The sequence below is a fragment of the Plectropomus leopardus genome, chromosome 18 (assembly GCF_026936395.1).
Source record: "Plectropomus leopardus strain MGB_pleo_1.0 chromosome 18, ASM2693639v1, whole genome shotgun sequence".
NCBI lineage: Eukaryota > Metazoa > Chordata > Actinopteri > Perciformes > Serranidae > Plectropomus > Plectropomus leopardus.
In genome coordinates, this window is record NC_142193.1 from 8,771,951 (window position 1) to 8,793,814 (window position 21,864).

At 39.8% G+C, this 21,864-nt stretch overlaps 2 protein-coding genes across 2 annotated transcripts; one reads left to right on the forward strand and one right to left on the reverse strand.

Annotated features, from left to right (window-relative positions):
- Positions 1–1,866: 1,866 nt before the first annotated feature.
- On the forward strand, positions 1,867–6,768 carry akt1s1 (AKT1 substrate 1 (proline-rich)). Its single transcript, XM_042505571.2, has 6 exons — positions 1,867–2,018; positions 2,537–3,278; positions 3,369–3,633; positions 3,714–3,797; positions 3,889–4,061; positions 4,960–6,768. The coding sequence occupies exons 2-6, from the start codon at positions 2,886–2,888 to the stop codon at positions 5,095–5,097; spliced, it is 1,053 nt and encodes a 350-aa protein (XP_042361505.1). The 5' UTR covers positions 1,867–2,018; positions 2,537–2,885; the 3' UTR covers positions 5,098–6,768.
- A 601-nt stretch (positions 6,769–7,369) lies between these two features.
- On the reverse strand, positions 7,370–16,796 carry LOC121956047 (tripartite motif-containing protein 16). The gene is made up of 5 exons (XM_042504129.2): positions 16,643–16,796; positions 9,885–9,908; positions 9,667–9,729; positions 8,943–9,082; positions 7,370–8,154 (listed from the first exon to the last, which is right to left on the reverse strand). The coding sequence occupies exons 1-5, from the start codon at positions 16,695–16,697 to the stop codon at positions 7,744–7,746; spliced, it is 693 nt and encodes a 230-aa protein (XP_042360063.1). The 5' UTR covers positions 16,698–16,796; the 3' UTR covers positions 7,370–7,743.
- Between the last annotated feature and the right edge of the window lie 5,068 nt (positions 16,797–21,864).

Below are 21,864 nucleotides of genomic sequence, written 5' to 3' on the forward strand. Positions count from 1 at the left end.
GCAGTCATAACTTGTTAGCTGTTGTGTATGTGTTAATGCCATCAGGAATGGTCCATGGTTTTTGGTTGTGGAATGATCTTTGTGATTTTCTTATTTTTTTGCACATCCCTTGACTAATGTTTTTGCATATCCTGCTCAGCTTCCTCATTCTGCAACAGCTATATTTCACAAATTTGCTATGTCATAAAACTTTTAAGAAGTATCTTTGTCATATTTTTATTGTATTTTGTTAATGTTCTTGAGTGTTGCAGGACTTTTCTTTATTTTTATTTTCTCTAAATATTTTTACTGTATGTTTACGCACCAAAATCCAAATCTAATTATTTGTAAGTGAAAACCTACTCAGTGATTAATAATTTTACTGTAGTTTTGGGTACAGTTGCTGTTATCGTTTCACACGGACTCACATGTTACATAATGTAGATACTATAAACATTAGCACTGACATAACTGAACAGCATGCTCATGTGGCTTGAGAGCAGCTGTTCGGTGGGTTCAGGCAGAGATGCTCTCTGGTTTAGGTGGGGAGGAGTAGGTGGTGGGGTGTACACGTGCACAGCAAGGCGAGCACGAGCCCGCCCACAGAGCTCGGTCACGTGTACAACGTGCGCTCGATTGGAAGTCAGTAAACAGGTGACGTCAAAGCTGCATCAAGTCAGCCAAAGCTAATATAAACAAAACCGGATGAGAGCAGACGTCATTGGTCTTCAAATTAAAAGAATTGTGACAGAATACATATTCAAGTACATCTGATGATTAATTACGGCTACAAACTTGACTGTCATGGAAGAAAACAGAGGCATTAAACTAAGAATAGATTCTTTGACACATGTTGTATTCACTGTGCATCCTCCATAACATAAAATATATTCAAGTCAAAATAATGTTTGACAGTAGCCAGGGGCGTAGCACTGAATTGTGGGACCTATGCATAAGATGCATAAGATCTCTGTGGGCCCCCAAAACCCTTCCTCTCTTGATCCATGTCTCAAATGCACCTTTTATTATTTAGTTATTTTGCAAAGTCAGTTTTCTTTCCTTCCTTCTTTCTTTCTTTCTTTCTTTCTTTCTTTCTTTCTTTCTTTCTTTATTCGCAATCCCAGTTTCCCTTTTCTGGGGAAAGACATTACAGTATACATTGGTGCTCCAGCATTATAAGAAGTCACTCATGAGGTGCATTTAGGAAAAAAATTCAAGTGTAGGGGTGCATTAAACCATTTTGGGCCTTAGAAAGATTCTGCTCTTTTTTAAATCCAAAGTTCATTCTTTCAACCGATTTATCCAGCCAATTTTCATTTAGTTATGGCACCAATTACTTTAAACTTTTCTTTCCATAGTTTTTGAGAGCCCTCTTCCCATTTGGACCCTGAGTTCCACTTTATCTTCCCATTACGACACCTGTGACAATTGCACTTTATTTTATCTGTCCATTTTTTCTAGTTATAAAGAAAAAGGAACTTTATTGAATATGTGCTTGCTTCTGTGAATAAATTTCATATTTTCATTCCCAGCTGAAGTTCTCTACTCTCTGACTAATAAACTCTCTAGATGGAATTAATCAGGTGTAAGTGTAAGAGCAACTGTAATCGAACTGTGTTTTTATTTTTGACGATTATTACTGAACTACGTAGTTCTCTCTTGGAAAGTTTTTTTGAAATAGGTAAATGAGAAATTATAGACATATTCCCTTATGTTTCAAAGATTATCATAGTTGACTGAATGTTCCTCAGATAGAATAAACCTTCATGCATATTAGATCACCACACATGACTAATTCCTATATGATAACGTTACCTTCCCCTACTATCGTTATTTTAAGCTCTTATTTATTGCCGCGGCTTTTATTTTGAAATTCCTCCTCGGAAATGCCGTGAAGTCCTTGCTAGCTTGCTGCTGGTGTCGAGCCTAGCTAGGGGAGAGAAACCGTGGGAGAATGTAGAAAACGTATGACCAAAAGAAAAAGAATAAAGTTAAGGATTGATAAACATCTGGCAACGTGGAAGAAAGAAACTGAACAGGTGGGTGAACGTCTGGCCTCGTTTCTGTCACTTATACCTGCGCGTCTCGGCTCCTGTTAAAGCCTGAAAAATGGAGGTGAAATGTGGTTCCATCATGAGGAGGCTGCACACAACACAGAATAAATAACAAGATCAACAACAACAGCTGCTGCAGCGACAGAAACCGTGCAGGACAGGTCCTTGGCGTGCACTTTATAACAAGACAGTAACGACTGCAAAGATGACAGTGAAGTAGGTCGATGGAGAGCAGGTCATTGTAAAGCGACAGCTGCTAACGTTACAGTAGCTACAGTAGCATTAGCATAGATTGGTGTCAAGCAGCTCGTGGAGGCTGCGACAGTCTGGAGACAGATTAGTTTAAGCAGGTTGTTTTTGTATGTTTATATGCACATATTCAAATGTTTATTATTTTTCTACTCATACTCTTTTAAAGAGAGGAAAGGACAAGCAGGTACTGACAGTGAGATGCATCTTTTGTCATTTTCAGATTTTGGCATATAACCTTGATTATTTTTCAGGTATCACCAGCAACTTGGCAACATCTCTTCTCTCCCCTGGCTCTTCAGTGTGTAAGGACACCGCCCAATATCATATCTTAGTCACCCAGTGCCTCTTTACCTAGTACATTATTTCCCCTTACATTTCACCAGTGCTAAAACTAACACCAGCAGGACAGAAGAAACTCAAGTGACTTTTGAACAAAGTCAGATACACTGCAGCTACCAAAGTTCCCCGTCAGTACTCGTTGCCCCCAGAATCCAACCTTATCCAAGCGTCTGATAAGTGTAAACCTCAGAACTCCTCATCATTCATCAGCATTTCTCAGTTCTCTCATTAAGAAAGCTGTAGACTGCACTTAGCACCATTATGGCCTCCATCAACCAGTCATCCGAGCCGGAGATCCCAGACAACCACAAAGAGAGCTGGCTGGCGCTACTTTCTGCTGCAGAAATGTACTGCCAAAAGTCTGGCTGCGACCTGGCTATACTTACAGCATGTAAGAAGTTCCGGTCCTCGGCTGGAGGCGGAGATGGGATGAGGAAACGGGAGAGCAGCAGTGCCTTTCCTAAGGAGTGTGACTTCTCCTACAATGTATGGGGTCAAGGATTTCTGGCTGAGTCGGCGCGCCGCTACATGGACGACATCGGCGTGCTGCACTCCACGACCATGCTAACAGCCCAAAAGCACACACGCCAGGCGGGGGGAGAGGGAGGAACCAAGCTGGTGGTTGACATGACCTCTGACCCCGGACACAGGGGGGTAAGTGACCTGTATGTGCTGAGTACTGCACAAAGATACTCACTTAAAAAGTTCACACCCATATTTTGGTGGATTTTGTTGTTGTTGCAGAGCTTTACAGGAGACGGAGGCGTGGGTGGAGTTAGTCCCAATAGCAGATATTCCCAAAGCTACCCATCAATCTACAATGCGGGAGCTGTGACTGGGCAGGGCGGCGGGCAGAACGGTAATGGAGAGAGGGAGATGGAGAAGAGTGTGCTGGAGGCAGAGCGGGGGAGACAGAGATCTGGGATTGTGGACTTGGAAGAAGAGTGTGAGGACGAGGAAGAGGAGGAGGACATGGATGAGAGGAGACCCTACGGGAATGAAAGTGCCGGTGAGGAGCCATGCAGTTAATTTGTGTCTTTTAAGCACTTTGACTTGCATCCATTCTGAGGATTTATCTTTTTGTTTCAGGTGTCTTCTCTATGGACGAGGACTCGCTGTCTCGGGACTGCGAGCCGTTCTTTGAGTCGGATGGGGAGGAGGAGAGCACTGATGGTAAGAGTTTAGTTTGCTTTCTGAAAGTAGCAGCATATGTGCACAGAAAACATTAGTGCATCATCTGCATACATTCTTCTACCTTCTCCAGGCTCTTTGAGCGAGGACGCTCCCCCGCCGACACGCGGCATGGCTATGGGTCATGCTGCGTACTCGTCCCGTAACGCCCACCCCATGGCTCTTGCCCGATCACTACCTGTGTCTGTGCCGGTGTGGGGCTGCAGAGGAAACAGGGCTCAAGGAGACAGCAACAGTGGAGAGCGGGTGAGCTCATTTCAGTGTGCAAAAGGACAGAGCTGCTGGTTTGCATGCAGAGATTAAGATAAGAAATTAAGATGTTCTGGGAGATTAGTGGGTGAGCTGGCTATCTGTGAGTTTAGCTCAAGTTTTCAGATAGCATGAAGCTGTTTTATTTTAAACTGAGGTAGATCACATATTCTGCAAGGCTAACTAACTCTCGAGCAGCCTGACTATTGACCAGTCATTCCCCAGCTGCAGTGATAGTGCAGAAATGCAGAGAGTGCAGATGTTGATGACACAGAAACACTGACCAACCAGAGCACACTCAGGAGGGGGGACTTAGAGAGACAGTGCCCTAAAACGGAGCATTTCAGACAGAGGGTGGATACAGGTATATTCAGGCAGACAGCGTGGAAAAATAATGTTTTCCTACATGTTATAGTAAGAACCCAAAAGCCAAACATGAAGCTGAAAAAGAGCACTACATGGGGCCTTTAAATTCAAAAGCATGCATTCTGAAAGTTAGAAAAATATTGAAGAGATAATGAATGACTTGATAATTGAGTAGTTTTTTTGTTTTTATGTTTTTTAATGTCAGTTGATATATGTCAGGCTGTCTGAAGACTAGACAAAGGAGCTTTTCAGTTCTCGCTATTCTGATGTGCCAACCAATGACCGTGACAGCTCCATCAGTTCATGTGACCGTAAAAGTGTGTGTGACAATCCTGCGAGGTCATGCCGGGCAAATATTTTCAAATAACTTGTCAGACTGTCCAACACCCTTTTCTGAGAGAATAGTTTTAAAAAAAGTTAGTATAAAACAGAGGAAGTCTTCACTGAGTTTTTCAGTTTTTGTCCAGGTTTAGTCCTTTCTAATCACCTTGTATAAAGTGCACCCGGTCTCTGTGTGTTTGTCTCTCAGGTGGGCTGTGCTGACCTGGAGCATATCGCAGCCAGTATGAAGGCCTTGCTGGCCCCCGGAGCCAACGATGGGACGGAAATGTTTGGGGCCCTGCCTCGGCCCCGTCTCAACACAGGGGACTTCTCTCTCAAGCACTGAGAGGGAGACAGAGAGGCGAGTGGATGGAGAGAAAGTGAAAGGGATAGAGAGAGAGAGAAAGGTTGTCGTGATGGGAGGAAACCTGGATTGGCGGGCAGATGTGACGTGCAGGATGTGAAAACTGTAAAAGCTAGTACCTCCATTTATTTCTCACTAACCAAAATTAACGGCACATGCTTCGAGGAAAGAGAAATGTTGTTATGAACACTAATAACATTTTCAACACTATTCCCCCACATCAACAACACACGTGTCACAATACCAGCTACTACACATCCCAAAACACTATGTTAGGATTGGACTCCCAAGACGAGCGTGTAGTGCCCCACTGCACTGGCCAACCACGACACTAAAACAGGGTGTATAGTAGCCTAATGGCTGATTGTTGATAGTTATGCACCTTGTGTGCTGATAAAGGTTTTGGGAAGTTTGCTTATTGGCAATATTACCTTTAAATGATGAGCGTTTAGGGAGCAGCTGTCTCTAGCTGGTTGATCATTGGCTCCAATGTTGCATGCTAATGCTGTAGCATCATATATTAGCATTGTTATTATGTGTAGTAGCTTTAAAGCTAAATGCTATGTTACCCTAAACAATATATGGCTGAAGGATGGCAGTTTGGTCACTTTTCTGAAATATGATATTAAATTAGCTTAAACAGTTCATTTTAGTCTTAACACTGGGGAGACGGTTAGCTTAGCTTAGCTTAGAGTGAAAGCAGGTGGAAACGGCTAGCCTGGCTCTCTATTTTGGGGGCATTGCCTTTAGGAAATATTTTCACAATAAATTTTTGATAAATCATTATTGATGAAGATATAATGACCACTTTGCTGTGATGCTGCCTTGAAAACCAGGAAAAGACAACACTAATATCCAAAATTTAATACCACATCTAGTCTCATATGACAATGTCGATGTAATTTAACTAGTGAAATTAGATGCAAACAAGCTGTGTATAGTTTGTATTTGAATTAAATGAATTGGCGTTACTATAACCTACATTTAGCCCCTTAAAATGGTCATTTTCACATTTCTTTGTGTTGGAGGGTGTAATTGTGAACTTGTAAGTTTGCTTCCAGTCTTTATGCTAAGCCAAGCCAACCGCCTCACAGCTCGTACTCGTGGCCCTGCCGTCAGTTACCTCTTCTGAAGTTTTAGCATGAGGCACAAGAGCCAGTGATCTCCCAGGACCACGTAGACGTTTTACCTGCTCGCTCCTATCGTTTACAGGTTAGGTAGACCAACAGGTCATGTGTTGACATCGTCCAATCCCCCAGAAAAAAACCCAACACCAATCTATCCCTTGAAGGGGTAGAAACCAGAGAAATGGTTGACTTAACATGAAGCTTGTGGCTTTTCAAAAATGTGAGCGGAGGACACCAGCACCTCCTCATAACATGCCTATTTGTACTTTTATTTTTGCCAATGAATGACTGACTGATAGAATGATTGTAAATCAATACTGAGTTCTAGGTTTTGTTTTTTTTTTGCTCCAGAGATCTGGTTTGAAATGACAGAATGAATGAGAAAGTGACTGTGTGAGAGAGAGAGAGAGAGAGAGAGAGGTTGATTGGAAAGGAACAAATGTCCATCTCTGACATTTCAAAAACAAATAAATGTTCTGTTAAGTACTTTTGTTTCAAATAAAGGAGCAACACCAAGAGAAAAGAAGACTCATGGTATATTAATGTGATGATGTTTGGATATTATTGAAGGCCCCTAGAGGGCAGCAGCACTCTACTGAAGTGAAAAAAAAGTTACCCATTGAAAACTGGATTGACATCAGCTGGGTGCAGGGGCCTTTCACAAACTATTTGACCCTTTGAAACCTATGGAAAAATGGCAATGACCAACTTGGTGAGAAATGGCCCACAAATGACAAGAAATTATTAAAAGGTGAAGGAAATTACCTAGAAAAAAGATTTTTCTGAAGATGGAAGAATTATTAGAGAAGTTTTCAAGAACAATTAGGGAAATAGGTTCAGAAAACTAACATTATGTTACATATTATGTATGTATATATATATATATATATATATATATACACATGCGCGCTCACACTTTTTAATTTTCAGCAGTTTATAGTACATTTTCTTGTTTGTCTTTGACTTGTTTTGCTTATTTTAAGGTAAACTATTTTTCTTTTAATTTTGGGGCCATGTGTTGTTATTTGTTTTTTAAGAAGTGAAACCAATATGCTCAGGTTTCAGAGGATTAATTGCCTGATTTCTGCCTAAATCTGATGTGCAGTATCACACACAAACGATGCAAGTCAGCTTTATTACACAATATTTATTGACTACTTTTAGCACATAAAAAAAGATGCAGACTCTTTAAGTTAAACAAGCACTCTAGTACATGCAAATTCCCGCTTGTTACAAAAACATTAACCTAAAATTCTACGTTAAATAAAATACATAAATAGTTACACAGTAGTAAATAAAGTAATATAAGCTATCTCTGGATATAATAAGAGATGAATAAGCTTTCTTCATGCAACCAGAGAAAGCAAACAAAACGTGCTTCAGTTCTGCTTTACAACTCCAACACTTGTTCCCCAAACATCACAAGCTCTCCATCCTCTTTCCTGTCACCTCCTGCTTCACCCTCCTCGCTCCCTCCCGTCCTCCTCAGCCCTCCACTGTGTCACTGATCCTTTTTCCGAAGAAGGCAGAACGAATTTGTGCCAACCCAGAAGCCGGGGAAAATCTTCTCTGTGATGTCTGCTTTGAACTTGTGAATCAGCCGCACCTCCTTCTCTCCCTCTCCCTCCACTGTGAGGAACTTGATGATGCCTGCGGGCTGGTCAACGTAGACGCCCATGGTGGTGGACAGGGGGAGCTGGACGTCCACGTTCTCACTGTTGTGCCACACTTGGTAGCAGGAGCCTGACCAGCCGACGCCCCAGGAGCTGCTGTTCTCTCCGATGCCACAGGCTCCACGCCCGTCCTGGACCTTCCGGGGTGCGCCCTCAAAAACCACCCCAATCACCACCCAGCCGTCGTAGTCCACTTCCCAGTATCCTCGGTAGCCCATCAGACCCTCCTTACATAGCACCTAGAGAAAGGTGGGGGGACACAGCAGGAGATGAAGTGAGCTGCAGTCTGAAGTTAAAAAACAAGAGTCTCCAGTCCATGTACTGATGACTTGAACAGTTTTAACTTAATCTGCAGCCAATTGTTTAATCGTTTAAGTCATTTTTGAACAAAAGATTCCCTTCCTTCACCTTTTGAAATGTGACTTTGTTGCTTTTTTTTGTCATACACTGAACCAACTGAACCAAGGCTGTAGCCATGGCATCAGCATTGGGGGAGACCAAATTTGAGGGGGTCGGGTGGTCGACTCACAGAAAAATAAAAGTAAAATGTGAAAACTAATGTCCTATTATTTATCACAGGGAAACTCATCTTGCTTTGCCTGTGGAGGAGGAGGAGGAAGAGGCCAGGGGCCAGACGCAGCATCCCAACACAAGTCAGATGTACGTAGGGGCATTTGTAGGAATTGAGGCTATTCGGGTCTAAGACTGCACCTCTGTCGTGGGGTTTGAGGGATCCTCTCCTGGCACTTTTTTTTGATAAACAAGCGCCATTTGATGCTGTTTTAAGCATTCTGGGCCATATCAAGGTTTAAAAAGAAAGAAAAAACAAATGCAGGATCAATTTATTTTTTGTTTTGAATTTGAAAAAGGTTAAGGGGCCAACCAGAACCCTGCTGAGGGCCTAATGTGGCTGCAAGTTGAACATCACTGATTCATTATAGTCAAGTACTATTAAAATTAAAGGTGTTGTTTTGTTTTGCCAAAAGCAATTAAGATAACTATTTTATGATTCAGAAGCCAGGCCTACCTGTGGTGAGTGGTCATATCTCTCAGGCCTGTTGGGATATGGGCAGACGGCATCTGACGTGCGGGCCACCTTGGAGCCGCCCTCTGAAATCCACAACAGTTTCTGTGCAGTTTTATCATCCATAGAGAGCGGGAGCCAATCTGAGAGAAGTCATACAAGCATAGAGAGGAAGACTAAAGGTGAAGAAGCAGTTTACACAAGGATGGGATGTAAAGTATAGAGAAAGATCAGCACTTGTAAATGTGATTTTACATTTAAAAAGAAGAATTAACAAATATTATAGTGGACCTTCCTGCAGAATGTTTTCATTCTGCGATGTTGTATTTAAAAAAAAAACTAAATAAAATTAGTTTAATCATTAAGTTACTAATTTCTTATTCAGCAGAAATATTTTGTCCAAAATACATATTTCATCTAATAATCACAGACTCGTTTACTGGCTAATGTTATGGCTTAAGCTTAGATTTCCTGATTATTACATATATGTACATTGAACTAGGTTTCTTAGATTCATATTTAAATAACTCAGATAACAACAAACATATTGAAAAAGATACATTTTTGCATTCCATATTATTTTAATGCATTTTATTGTGACTTCACACCCACTGCTAGCTTGCCATTAATTAATATCATCAATTATTTTCAAAACGGCTTTCTTTTTTTTTTTTTTTTTTTTACGTAAGATATCTAAAATTCTCCTAAATAATTCAAAAAGCTTTACATTTCATGAAGTCAGCCCTGGTGGTAGGTTCAGGGACATTTGGCTCATATGGTGGCAGCTTCTCTGTGGTGACAGACAGGACAGATAACCAGAGAATTAGAAGGAAAATGCATTCAGCTTTATCATGAGTGGATGATAACATTTACATGACACAATCTATTAAATAATTAATGGTTCTCATTATCTTTTGGTGATTTAGACATCATGCAGCCCCTTACCTTCTGCAACATTGTTTTTTCTCCCTGCAAAAGAAAAAGAAAGTGTGTCATTTCACTGCAATAAAGTATAGGACGAGGTGATACTATATATGTGGTGGTGAAAAAGTAACCATGTATATTTACTCAAGTACTGTAATTAAGTACATTTTTAGGGTACTTTTTTGAGGTGAATTTTATGTTACTTTATACTGGTAGTTCAGCACAGAAGGAAGCACAGAGATGCACAAAAGGAAGCGTGCATTTACTGCTAGCTCGCCTAGCAACCACTAACATGACAGCTCAGGTGAGGAAGACGCCATTAATGCATCTCACATATTACAACTCGCACTGCGATGAGTCTTTCACCATTGACTGGATGCACAATTCTTTTTGTGCGATGATACGGTTGATGGGTGTAGAGAGAAAATAGTTCTGAAATGTAACTACTCACAACAAGATCTGTGGATTATCTTGAGGAACCGGGTCATGATTTGTGGAAAGAGGCATTGCTGTTTTTCAAATGTATTTTTTGGCACTTTGAAGTGTACAAGCCGAGTGCCATCTCTTTCCATTATATTGGAGAGATGGCAGACATCTCGACAGTCGATATCTCCGTCATGTGGCAACTCACACCAAAACAATCTAAATGCATAAATAACACTAGAAGTAAGTGGAAAAATATGTGATTTGATTTTGGGGTGAACTGTGTCTTTAAGTGAAGGATCCAAGTACTTCCTTCACCATTGTATAGAATATATTTTATGGCCCTCCTCACATTAACATATTTAACAAAACACACTTTTAAGGGCACAGGTGTAGATTTCGGAGGGAATGCAGGGGACACGTCCCCCTTAATATTTAGAACATGCGCATTTGTCTTCCCACAATAAAAAAACATACAAGGACTTTTATTTTGACAAAAATTAAAGATATTTACACCATAAATTGACGCAATAAAGGCACAAAATGGTGCAGAAAAATTCACCACAATGCAGGAAATTAAATTAGATTAATTGCAGAGGACCCCCAACCTCCTTGTTTCACAACACCTATGCTCCAGTGTGGCACCAACAAGTCACCTTCCTCTGTAGCCTCTCCCTTCATCAGTGCCTCTGTCCAGCTGCCATTCATCAATAGTAAATCACCTGCTACTCTCAACATATAGTAGATCACACAGATGAGTATGCATGCACTGTCGGCTCAGCACTGATTCATGAAGGTTTAGGTTTCAACATCAGGAATCCGGAGGCCGGAGCTTGTGTGCATCTGAGGACACACATCATGGCCAGTGACAGCAGGCGGTCTCATTCTAAGAATATTTCTGTATGATGCTGTTACTTCACACCGCCTGTGGGCATGGTTGTCATGGTGTGTAATCTCTGTTCGTCTGTTCCTCCTCCAGTTTGTGAGTCACTGTGTCTTCTGACATTCGGAGAAAACTGATTCAATACTGGCCGGTCAGGTCATCGTCTGACCCCACCCCCCTGCATAAGTAAGTCACCCACGCTCAAGTTTCTCTTCCTCACATTTCACACCGACTGCTCTCACTCACCTATCAGGCTGTTACATCACCACATTTACTAATTTTGTGTGTCCTTTTGCCAAAATTAGACAGAACACACAATTTTGCCTGATTCCATATAAGGGAGCGTCGAAGTGTGATTGTCATATAGCTCATGGCTGTGTAGTAAATGCATTAGTGGGCCTGAGAACAGGCTTAACATAAGACACATTTACTTAACCACTAGGGTTTCCCATAAATGTTCCCTTTTATGTTGAGAATAGCATTTTCCCATTCAGTATGAGAATATCACACATATTTTCTGTATCAGTGAGTTCCAGCTCTCACTGAAGATATGTGGTGATCAAAACTGAGAGAAATATCTAAACCCCACTTGATGTATTTTACATCATACCGGCAAATTCATATATTCTGCATTATCTCGTCATTTTGCACACTTATCCCTTAACTTCAGTCTTTATATCATTTTATATCTTTCTGTTATTTTCTTAAAATACAAATTGGTGTGAATAAACCATACTTGACCATTAACTGCTGAAATGATGCATTGCAACGTGGTTTAGGGTTGTTTTTGCAACATTAACTGTGTTCACTTTTAGTTTGCTTTGCCTGTGATTTGGTAAATACAGATTGGGCAGAATGGAAACAAATAATACCAAGGTACAGTTTTTCACTCTCTTTGGTTGATCATATGGGAAGAAACTAGCTTTTAAGTCACCGATTTTAAAAAAAGCTGTGATAACCCTGAAGAACTTCGACATTGACAATAACGTGAAGTCATAATAGTGCCATAATAGTCCTAATATTGCACTGTGACAGACCAATCAAAGCTGTTACATGCTATCTAGAGCCAGTGTTTGGTTTGTTCATTTTAGGCTACTATAGAAACAACATGGCAGACTCTTATGAAGAAGATCCGCTCTGTTTGTACATATAAATGGTTGATTCTAAGTTGATGAAAACACAAGAATTCTTATTTTTAGGTGATTATACAACAAAAACAGAAATTATGGATATTATATTCCATGACTGCCAATAATTGTCCCTACATTTTACACACCTTTAAAGTATCAAAGGTATTCTGGAAAAAAATGCACACTGTAATGTTGCACAATATTATTGGATTATTATCACTGATGCATGTATTTGAGAGTAGCATTTCACTGTTTTAGTAGATTGAAGTCAAGCTGTGGAGCTTAAGTGAGCCTATATTAATCTCTAATGCATCATATTTTAAAAGATCATCATATTATGCATATGCATGTATGTATGTTTTTATGTGTAAAATCTGTGAACTTTGGGCTATATTTCTCACCAGAATGAAGTGGAGGAGAGGAGAAAAGTGTAGTGGAAGTATTTTCAATGTGTACTTTAGTGCAGTACTTGAGCATGCTAGATATATTTCCCAACAAATAAGTAATTTAAGTTTGTGTTTTTATCTTGTCACATGATTCTGCCTTTTCCATAACACATTGATTGTCTTATAAACTTTTTTGTTGAATTCTAAATTTTGTATTATGGTGCCTTTTTTGTGTCTCTGCATGTCCACATTCCATGTTGAATTGAATTTGTGTCTTATGTGTTGATTTTTGAGTCTTTGGACAAGTGTGCTATGTGTAGATTGTTAAACGAAAAAGTAGAACCAAACAAAACAAAAACATTTTTCAAAAGTAAAGTGTTTACGTGGCTTTTTGTGTTATTCGATTATTACCATGAATGTAAATGCACTGAATAACCGCGCTGAATGTTTTAACATGATGATTTATCTGTGCTCATGTGCCCTCAGAGGAGAGTCAGCTCTTTCAGGTGGGATGGTTTATCCCGGGACATGTCAGAACTTGAAGTAACATAACCTCTCCGCCTGTTTGACCCTTAGTTGGGGACGCCAGCCGAAGCGTAAAAACCAGGAGGACAAACTGGAGTCTGGCAAACATCTGCAGTCATCGGATGTGATTGAGGGGGTGGCATTGCTTTCCCTGAATCGTGCTGGCCCGCGGTTCTTCGAAGCTTGGCAAATGTGTTGTGAGAGTGCCAACTTTTAAAACAGTTTGCTTTCAAGGCGGAGACGGCTGCTGCTTTAAAGTCTAAAATACTAAGCTGTAATTAAAAATCTAAATATACACAGTATAACTGTTACACAGGAGATCATTATGTCGAAAATCTGATAATTGACTGGGCATGGAGAAATATTAATCGGACCCTACTGAGGCTTAGGTTCTAATTACAAAGCAGATTTGAGCTTGGATTTTGTCCACATTTCTTTACTGACTGCTGAACCACTGTCCGTCTGACCAGCAGATGGACACAAGGAGAGGACAGATTTAGCAGGACAGAGAGGGATATAGTGAAGGTCATGTAGTCGTCTTTGAGCAAAAAGACACTGGTGACAGATCACTTCATTTGTCTTTCTTCCCCTACTTCCCTGATCTCACACATAAAGGAACACAGCAGGTGAGACGAGATGAAAGAAAAGCCTTGTGGAATAGTGCAGGCATTACGAGGAATTACAGAGGGTAGATTAGAAGACAGACGTATAATATATCCATCTTCAAATCGAGAAGATGTCTCTCTAAGGGGAACGCGGTGAACACCTCGGGTAACCTTGGAGTGAGATATCAGGCTGGCAGTAAGTGAGGTGGGTGGTTGGAGATGGGCCAGCTCTGTGGAGGTTAAACCCCGGCGAATGCCGGTCCACGCTCAGTGGGATCAACAGGGAAAGCCCCGCAGAGATAAACAGATAGTCAAAAAGATTGATGACTTGACATCATGCTAATAGAGACATGGAGGAGACGGAGTGGGGTGCAAGCATGAGGTGTGAGGCTTTGAAATATATAAGGGCAGCGAGATCATAAAAAAGACACCTCATGAATCAAGCAGAGAGAATCTTGACAAAGCTGTTGGAGTTTGGGCAAAAACTGTCAAACGACTGAGCTGGATTTGGGTATAACTTCAAAAGGGTGATTGTCAGTGAGATGGATTTTGGCTTGGATTCACACAAGATACAAAACACGAGTTTTGTCCTTCAGAGCACGTGTTTGCAGGAGCGAACAGCTCAGCGGGACTCCGCCAAAAGGCCAACAGAGGATCACTGTTTGCTTTGGAGGCTGTTTTAGACTTTTTTTTCCTGCCCCAGATTCCCCTCGCAGTGGGATGGAGCTACATTATCTGTGCAGATCAGGTTCAAAACATCCCACTGAGACAGCAAGATCAGAAGATAGTGAGATGAGGTGGAGGGAGAGAGATGAGCATAGTTGGCGTGGGCCCCGGCTCATCCCTCTGGTTCCTCTCAAGACTCCTTGGCTGGGAGCCCTGCTCACATGTGAGGTAGAAAAGGGGAGGAAATAGAACACATGGAGACATATGGATGACGAATTCTGGGAAAAGTTAGAATTCAAAAGGAAAAATACTACAAGACCTCACACTGAAACAAAAGGGACTTAATCTATCAAATTCGAGTCCTCCTGTGAGCTCCTGAACAGAATGAAGACATTAAAAACATTATTCAGTTGATGCAACCAATGTGAACTAATCACATTATTTAATGAGACTATCTCTCAGTTATGGTGACAAAGTAAACTTCTGATGATGCTTGAGGAGATGTCAAAGAGCAGAGCATTACGTTACATAATGGAAGAATCAAAGAGCCAGGGCTTTTACATTTTAGGACTTGAATTACCGTGCAGCATTTCACACTTCATTACTGCGACTGCCAGAGGACGGATTAGTAATATTTGGGCTGGGAGTTGAGAGGAGGGGGGGTTGTCTGAGTTATGTATGCTATTATGGGATAGGAAACCCTGAGCATGGATTAGGAATATCCAAAAGAAGCCAGGGGACAATAGACAATAGATGTTTATATGAAGAACTACCTGTAGTGACAGAGCTGAGACAGGTGTATGAGCACGGAAAGGAGAAAGACAAGCAGAAATATGAGCTCTTAAATTGCAGATGAGGTTTTGGCATTAAGGGGATTCGGTAAGAGTTGGCATAAGTGCATGCGAAACCATAACCGTCCCAAGAGTGGATCGTTCATGCACTTTGCTGACATGAATTACGGTCCAGAGAATCCAAGGTGAGGAAGGAGGTTTGGCACAGAGGCTGATCAGCATGAGGCAGTGTAATAACATCAAATTAACAGCATATAAAACACATAATAAATTAATAATAAATCACTATTACAAGCAATAAATAAGAGTTTTATGCTCAAGTGGTGACACACTTTGAATAAAATATAAAATGCCTAAAATTCAACATGGTACGTCCTCATGCTCATTGCATGATTGATTATTAATAAGACCTTAATTTAAAATTTGGAAATTGACAAATAATATTGCAAAAAGTGAGAAAAAAACCAAAATCAATAATTAGGATTTTGAATGACCTTAATGCTCTAATATTGCTAATATAAGAAAGGAGTTGTCATTTGGTGAATGCATTTCAGCAGAGAGAAGAAGTACAAAAGAAATGTGATTCAAATTCGAAGTTGAGATGTGAGTTCAGGGCCACATGGCATTTATCAAAAGCAGGAAATATTTATTTAACTCAGATTCAAATTTACTAAGTTATATTTTATCTTTAAATGAACGTGGCACAAAGTATAACACATTGCAACTTCCATATTTTCCATGGATTAGGCTTAGGGTTAACCCTTTAAAACCTGAACAAATTGCATTGATTGCTTTCAAACACATTGGTGGAAAACAATGAGCAAGAAATTTCTTGAGCAGAAATTCATAAAAAGTAAGAGAAATTACCCTAAAATTAATATTAAAAAAAGAAAAACACAGAAAAAAAAGAGAACAAACAAGGAAATTACTAGAAAACATCCCTAACATAATTTTCACTATATAATTATGATAATTATAAATACAGTTTTCTGAAAAACTTCCCTACTTTATTTTTAATACATTTATAAATTACAAATTTCTTGCAATTTGCCGACTTTCCAAGTCACTCATTGCCTTTTTTCCCATGTTTTTTGAAGCATTCAAGCCAATTTGCTCCTGCTTTAAAGGGTTAAATCCTTTTGAAAGGACTGAAAGCAGCACAAGAAAAGTGATATCAATCCAGGTACCAAAGGGTTAACTCTAACCCCTAACCTTATAAGGACGACATACCTCCACTTATTTGATGTTGTAGCAAATGCTAATTGTAGTTTCAGTGATAAATGACAAACAGGTGATGCTTTCACTCTCATGGCACTGTGTATTGTCCCTCACAGGTCCCCGCAGAGACTCAGGTGTTGACGGTTTCTTACCTGCTTTCTTGGGCACAGGCATGATGTCCTTGGTGCTCACAGCGCTGGTTGGCATCAAATGGGGAGGTCTTGTGATAGTGTGCCTGTCCGTCTCTGGAGGGTCTCTCTTATTGACTTCCTAATGAGGTGGGGGGAGACAAGCGGAGGGGGGAGGGAATGTACATAAGTTTTGGTTGGATGCAGCAGTTACCCAAAGGGATGGTCCTGTCACATGAAACTTGGGATCCTTTCTAGGGATCAGATAGATGGAGACAAGTGAATACCCAGTATATCCCAAGTATGCATGCTCATTTGCATACACATGGACCAAGCATGTGCGCAAAGGCACACACCCCAAGTCTGACAGACACATTCATGTGAAATGGTGCTCACATGTCTGGAATATTTGAGATTTTGATGCCTGAAAACACTTTATGTATTTGTGCTTTGTTTTGCAACCTAAGCAACATTATGACCTTTGACCTGTGGATGAACAGCCACCGATTTTAAAACTGCAGCTTAAACTGACCCTGACACAGGCTATAGGTGTGTGTGTCTGTGTGGGGAGTCGTGGCAGTCAGTATTTAAGATGGCAGCCAGCTTCTCAGTGGAGAGCTGTCGTCAATCTCAGATCCCATCAATCAGCAGCGACTGTAAGTGCACTCTGGCAGAGAAGTTGGAGTGAAGTGCACTGAAGTGCTGGTGTGGTCAGATCTTGAAAATAACAGCTTGTAACTAGTCTGTGAGCGCAGATGTTACTGACATTTTCAGTCGTCTCAAGTAGCTTTTAATTGAGCACTTATTCATTTGTAATGAGCGCCACTATTTTGGCCACATCATAATGCAAGGGCAGGGGGCAGTGCAGCCTGAGGAAAGTAATATTTAGAAATATAAGTACTTTCTGCAGAGGCCATGTGGTCCAAAAGCATATTTTTAGCCCTTTGAAACCTGAGCAAATTGTCTAGATTTCCTCCAGAAACATTGCAAGAAGGCAACGACTAACGAAAGAAGAAATTACCCCAAAATTAGCAAGAAATTAGTTAAAAGTACAAGAAAATTACTTGAAAATAAATAAAAAATAAAAATAAAAGCAAAAAAAATAGATAGTTAAACTTAAATGTAAAAGATAGTTAGAAGAAAACAAAACACTGAAATGACCTGGAGAGAGTGTCTAAAAAAATGGTCTGACTTTGCAAATTAAAATTGAAATATGCTATGATGATTATAAAGATTTTTCCCTATCTTTTTAAAAGAAAAATGATTTTTAACTCTACTAATATATGAAACATTTATTATCAAGTTGCTCATTTTTCACATATTTGAAAGAAATTGCATCAATTTGCTCAGAATTCAAAAGTTTAAATAGTGGTTACAGGCATCTGAAAGCAGCACAAGAAAAATGATGTAGCACCAGGTCTTGAAGGGTTAATCTTGTGCAAATGTTATTGTGTTGTCGGCATTGTGTGCACACAGGATGGACCAAGATGTCTTGTGCAATCAAAATACACAACAAGCCATATTGTTTGTGGTGCACAAATAAATGAATGAATAAATAAATAAAACACATTAAGGAATTTGGGGGCTTTATAACTTAAGTCAAACAATTTGGTGTTTGTTTCCACTTTTGGTTGCTCCCTCTCATGCATGTGTGTGCGTTTCTTTTTTTGTTGTTGTTGTTGTTGTTTTTGTTGATTTTTTTGCAATTTTATAATTGAATATGAGGATTAACCATCCTACAAATGTAGGAATTTACACTAAACTTAAACTGTAAGATTAACAAAAATGAGTCAGAATTTGTTGTTGGCCCCTAATCCACAACTCAGTGGCTCCTCATGGGTGACCTTTCCTGTTATGTAACCCTGTTTTTTGACACATGATTTTTCTGGTTCATTTACCCCCCCCCTCAGCTCCAGCAACAAGATCTGTAGGAACAGCAAGTTTGCTAAATTCTACATTCATTCTTAGCTTTTTCAGTCTGATAAATAAAAATCTCCTGATCGGCTATTGTCTTTGGCTCAGGGTGTGTGTGCATTGTGACACTGAGCATGCAACTGTGGCTCACTTATTCCTCTTCAGCTCAGCAGGTGTATTTTTTGCTACTGCGTAATGATAGTGTCGCTGAGTAGCGGCTCTCACATGTTCCTCAGCTCAGTGGATTTGTTCTCATAAGCGTCTCCTTCTTTGGCTCAGGGAGCGCCCACTGAATGTGGGTAACACCAAATGTGAATCAGGATTGCACTGAGAGGGAGAATGAACAAGAGTATGCACTTTGTCAAACCAAGAAAGGCAAACTAGGAAAAGAGTGTTTGAGACTGGCCCTTTTAAAGTGGAGGACTGATGAGGGAATGAAGTGCAGGTGGGGAAATGTGTGGGAAAGCTCAGGTGAAGAGAATGAGGTGATTGCAGGCAGATGAGAGGTTCAGGATCAGGGACCAAAGTGGAAATGTGGCTGGAGGTGACACACAGCTGAGCTGGACTTTGTGACATTAATATTAATATTTAAACCTGATGGGACATTTCTCACACAGATAGTTATTCAATTGTAACTACTACTACTTTCTATGTTTTTTAGTAGGTAAATCAGTAATACAGCATCATCATTCATCACTGAACACTGCACTAAAACACACAGTACTTCACTGAGAAGCACTTGAATTCTTGTGCAATACTCTCTGTGCAACATAATGTATACATAGGTACTGTGTTTGTATGTTTGAACTGCTGTGTGTGTATTTATTTCATTTTATCTTATGGCCTTTTATCCTATTTGAGCCACACTCAGTCAGTGCAACTGAATTCTGTTATCTGTACAATGACAAGAAAATATACTGTATTGTATTGTGTTCAATTCTATCATTTATCACTAATTATATTTTGTAAAACCCCAAAATGTAAAGCAATTTAGAACTGTCAGATAAGTATAGAGGAATAAAAAGTGCAGTGCAGAAATATAAAACAGCATTTTGTGGAAATTTCAGGTATAATACACATACATCAACATTTTGCTTAGTGCTGTACTTCATACAATACATAATACATGTTCACCAGACGAAAAGCAATAGTATATTACAGTACAGTACAGTTCAGTGTAGTATAGTATAGTATAGTATAGCATAGTATAGTATAGTATTGTATAGTATTGTATAGTATTGTATAGTACAGTACAGTACAGTATAGTATAGTATAGTACAGTATGGTATAGTGCAGTACAGTACAGTACAGTATAGTATAGTATGGTATGGTATGCCATGGCAGTGAATCTTTCCTTTACTGGCACGCCTTAATTGATACAAGTTAATAGGAAATAACTGCCTGTCACGAGACAGTGTCTCACTGCTATTAGAAGAAGAATTTTAATGTAGTGTAACTATCTGCTTAGCGCCGACTCCTATAATACCAGATATGCTCTGTGTGAGGCACGAAAACAAATTTCAACACCTGCTGCTTACTGCTGTCAGTGAGACGGCTTAAATAGTATTGTACCCTGACCTTTGGGTGTGTTTAAGGCCGCTGTGCATAACATTATACAGTCCACCATCACTATGTAATATTCCAGTGTACATTACCTCCCAGCTCGGCCCTTAAATGTCCTATCATGTTGCTTCATTACATGTTAACATGGTGGCGCTATGGTGACATGTAGGGCAGGATTGGGCGCAGGGGGATACGATAAGTGTGAGGCAGTAATCTGCGAAGGCCCGCTGGGACGGTTTTCAGGGACTTCTCCTTTTCTTGGCTCTGCAATGATTGACAAGGCAGGTGCTTCCTCCTTCTCACGCTCCTCTCACTGTTTTTGTCCTCATGTTTTTGGCTCTCCATGTCGAGTGTGTTAATTCCAGAGTGACTCAAGAATCTGAAAAAATATTGTTGTTTATTACTTGTTGTGATTAAATCCCAGTGGTGGAAGAATTCACATCCTTTACTTCAGTACAAGTACCAATACAACAATGCAAACATTCCTGCATTTAAAATCAAATAAAATCATAAAGGTATTAAAAGTATCCACAAACTGAAATATTATTATATATTGTTAATACTGATACATCAGCAGCATTTTTACCTTGGTTGCTTCTTCAAGTGGAACTAGTTTTAAGTACTTTCTATACAGTTAGTTCAGTCTGGTTCCCAACTTATTGGCCCATCGGAAAAGTTCACCAGATAAGTTTCAGGAGTCCTGGGATGATTATCCGGAGAGAAAAGAAGAAAAAAAAGGTTCTGCTGCTAAAGAAAAGAGAAAAAAGTTTGAAGGACTTTCTTAGTCCTTAGCTGTTACTCTCTTTGCTGTTTTTGTGACATATCATTTAAACTTTTGAGCCTTTAGCTTAAACGTACAACTGGACTTTAATGTGGGAGTCTGGTGTTTGCTTCCTGTTTTGAATGTGATGTTTTTTTCCCTGTCTCCTCCTAATCCTAACCACCTGTGCCAGCATGTGCATTTGTTGATGTCCTGGCGTTAGTTGCCATGTGCTTTTGTTGCCTAAACGTTAGTGCTTAAGTTGACATAATGTTAATCCCGCAACATAAACAGCAAACGCAGAAGGATAGCTAGAGTGTAATATTCAGACGTGAAAGTCCACTGCAAAGCGACAACATATGACGACTTAGGAAGAGAATGTGTTACTGCAATAACTTTGTAGTCTTCTGTAGATGCATTGCAGAGTGTTGCTTTCTATTGTCTAGGGGTTGCACCCAACACGCTTAATATGATGTGTGGTGGCTCAAGTACATGTAAATGAGTAAATGTAATGCATTACCACCAAACACTGTTGAAAGGAAACCATGTGAGAAGTTTAGAAGGTAAATGTATCTTTCCACTGGTTTAAGCTTAAATGATGTTATATTCTATAAGCATATCATATCTGTTTTTACATGAAATATTCATCTGAAAGGTAACTACTAAATATTGTTTAAAAAAGTAAAATATATATATATATATATATATATATATATATATATATATATATATATATATATATATATATATATATATATATTTCAATCTGAACTGTAGCACATTAAAATTGGATTTGAGTACAGTACTTAATTTTGGCAGAACTTTATAATACAGCCCGTGACTTACCATGTAATTATGTGGCACTTACGATGTAATTACATGACACTAATGTGACCCTTACAAGGTTCTTTTGAGGAAAGGTGTTAAAAGTTATCGCTTAAGTGTTTTATAAGTACCTGGTACCTACAGGGTACTATAGAAGGGTACTTTATAGGAAAGATGTAGGAAG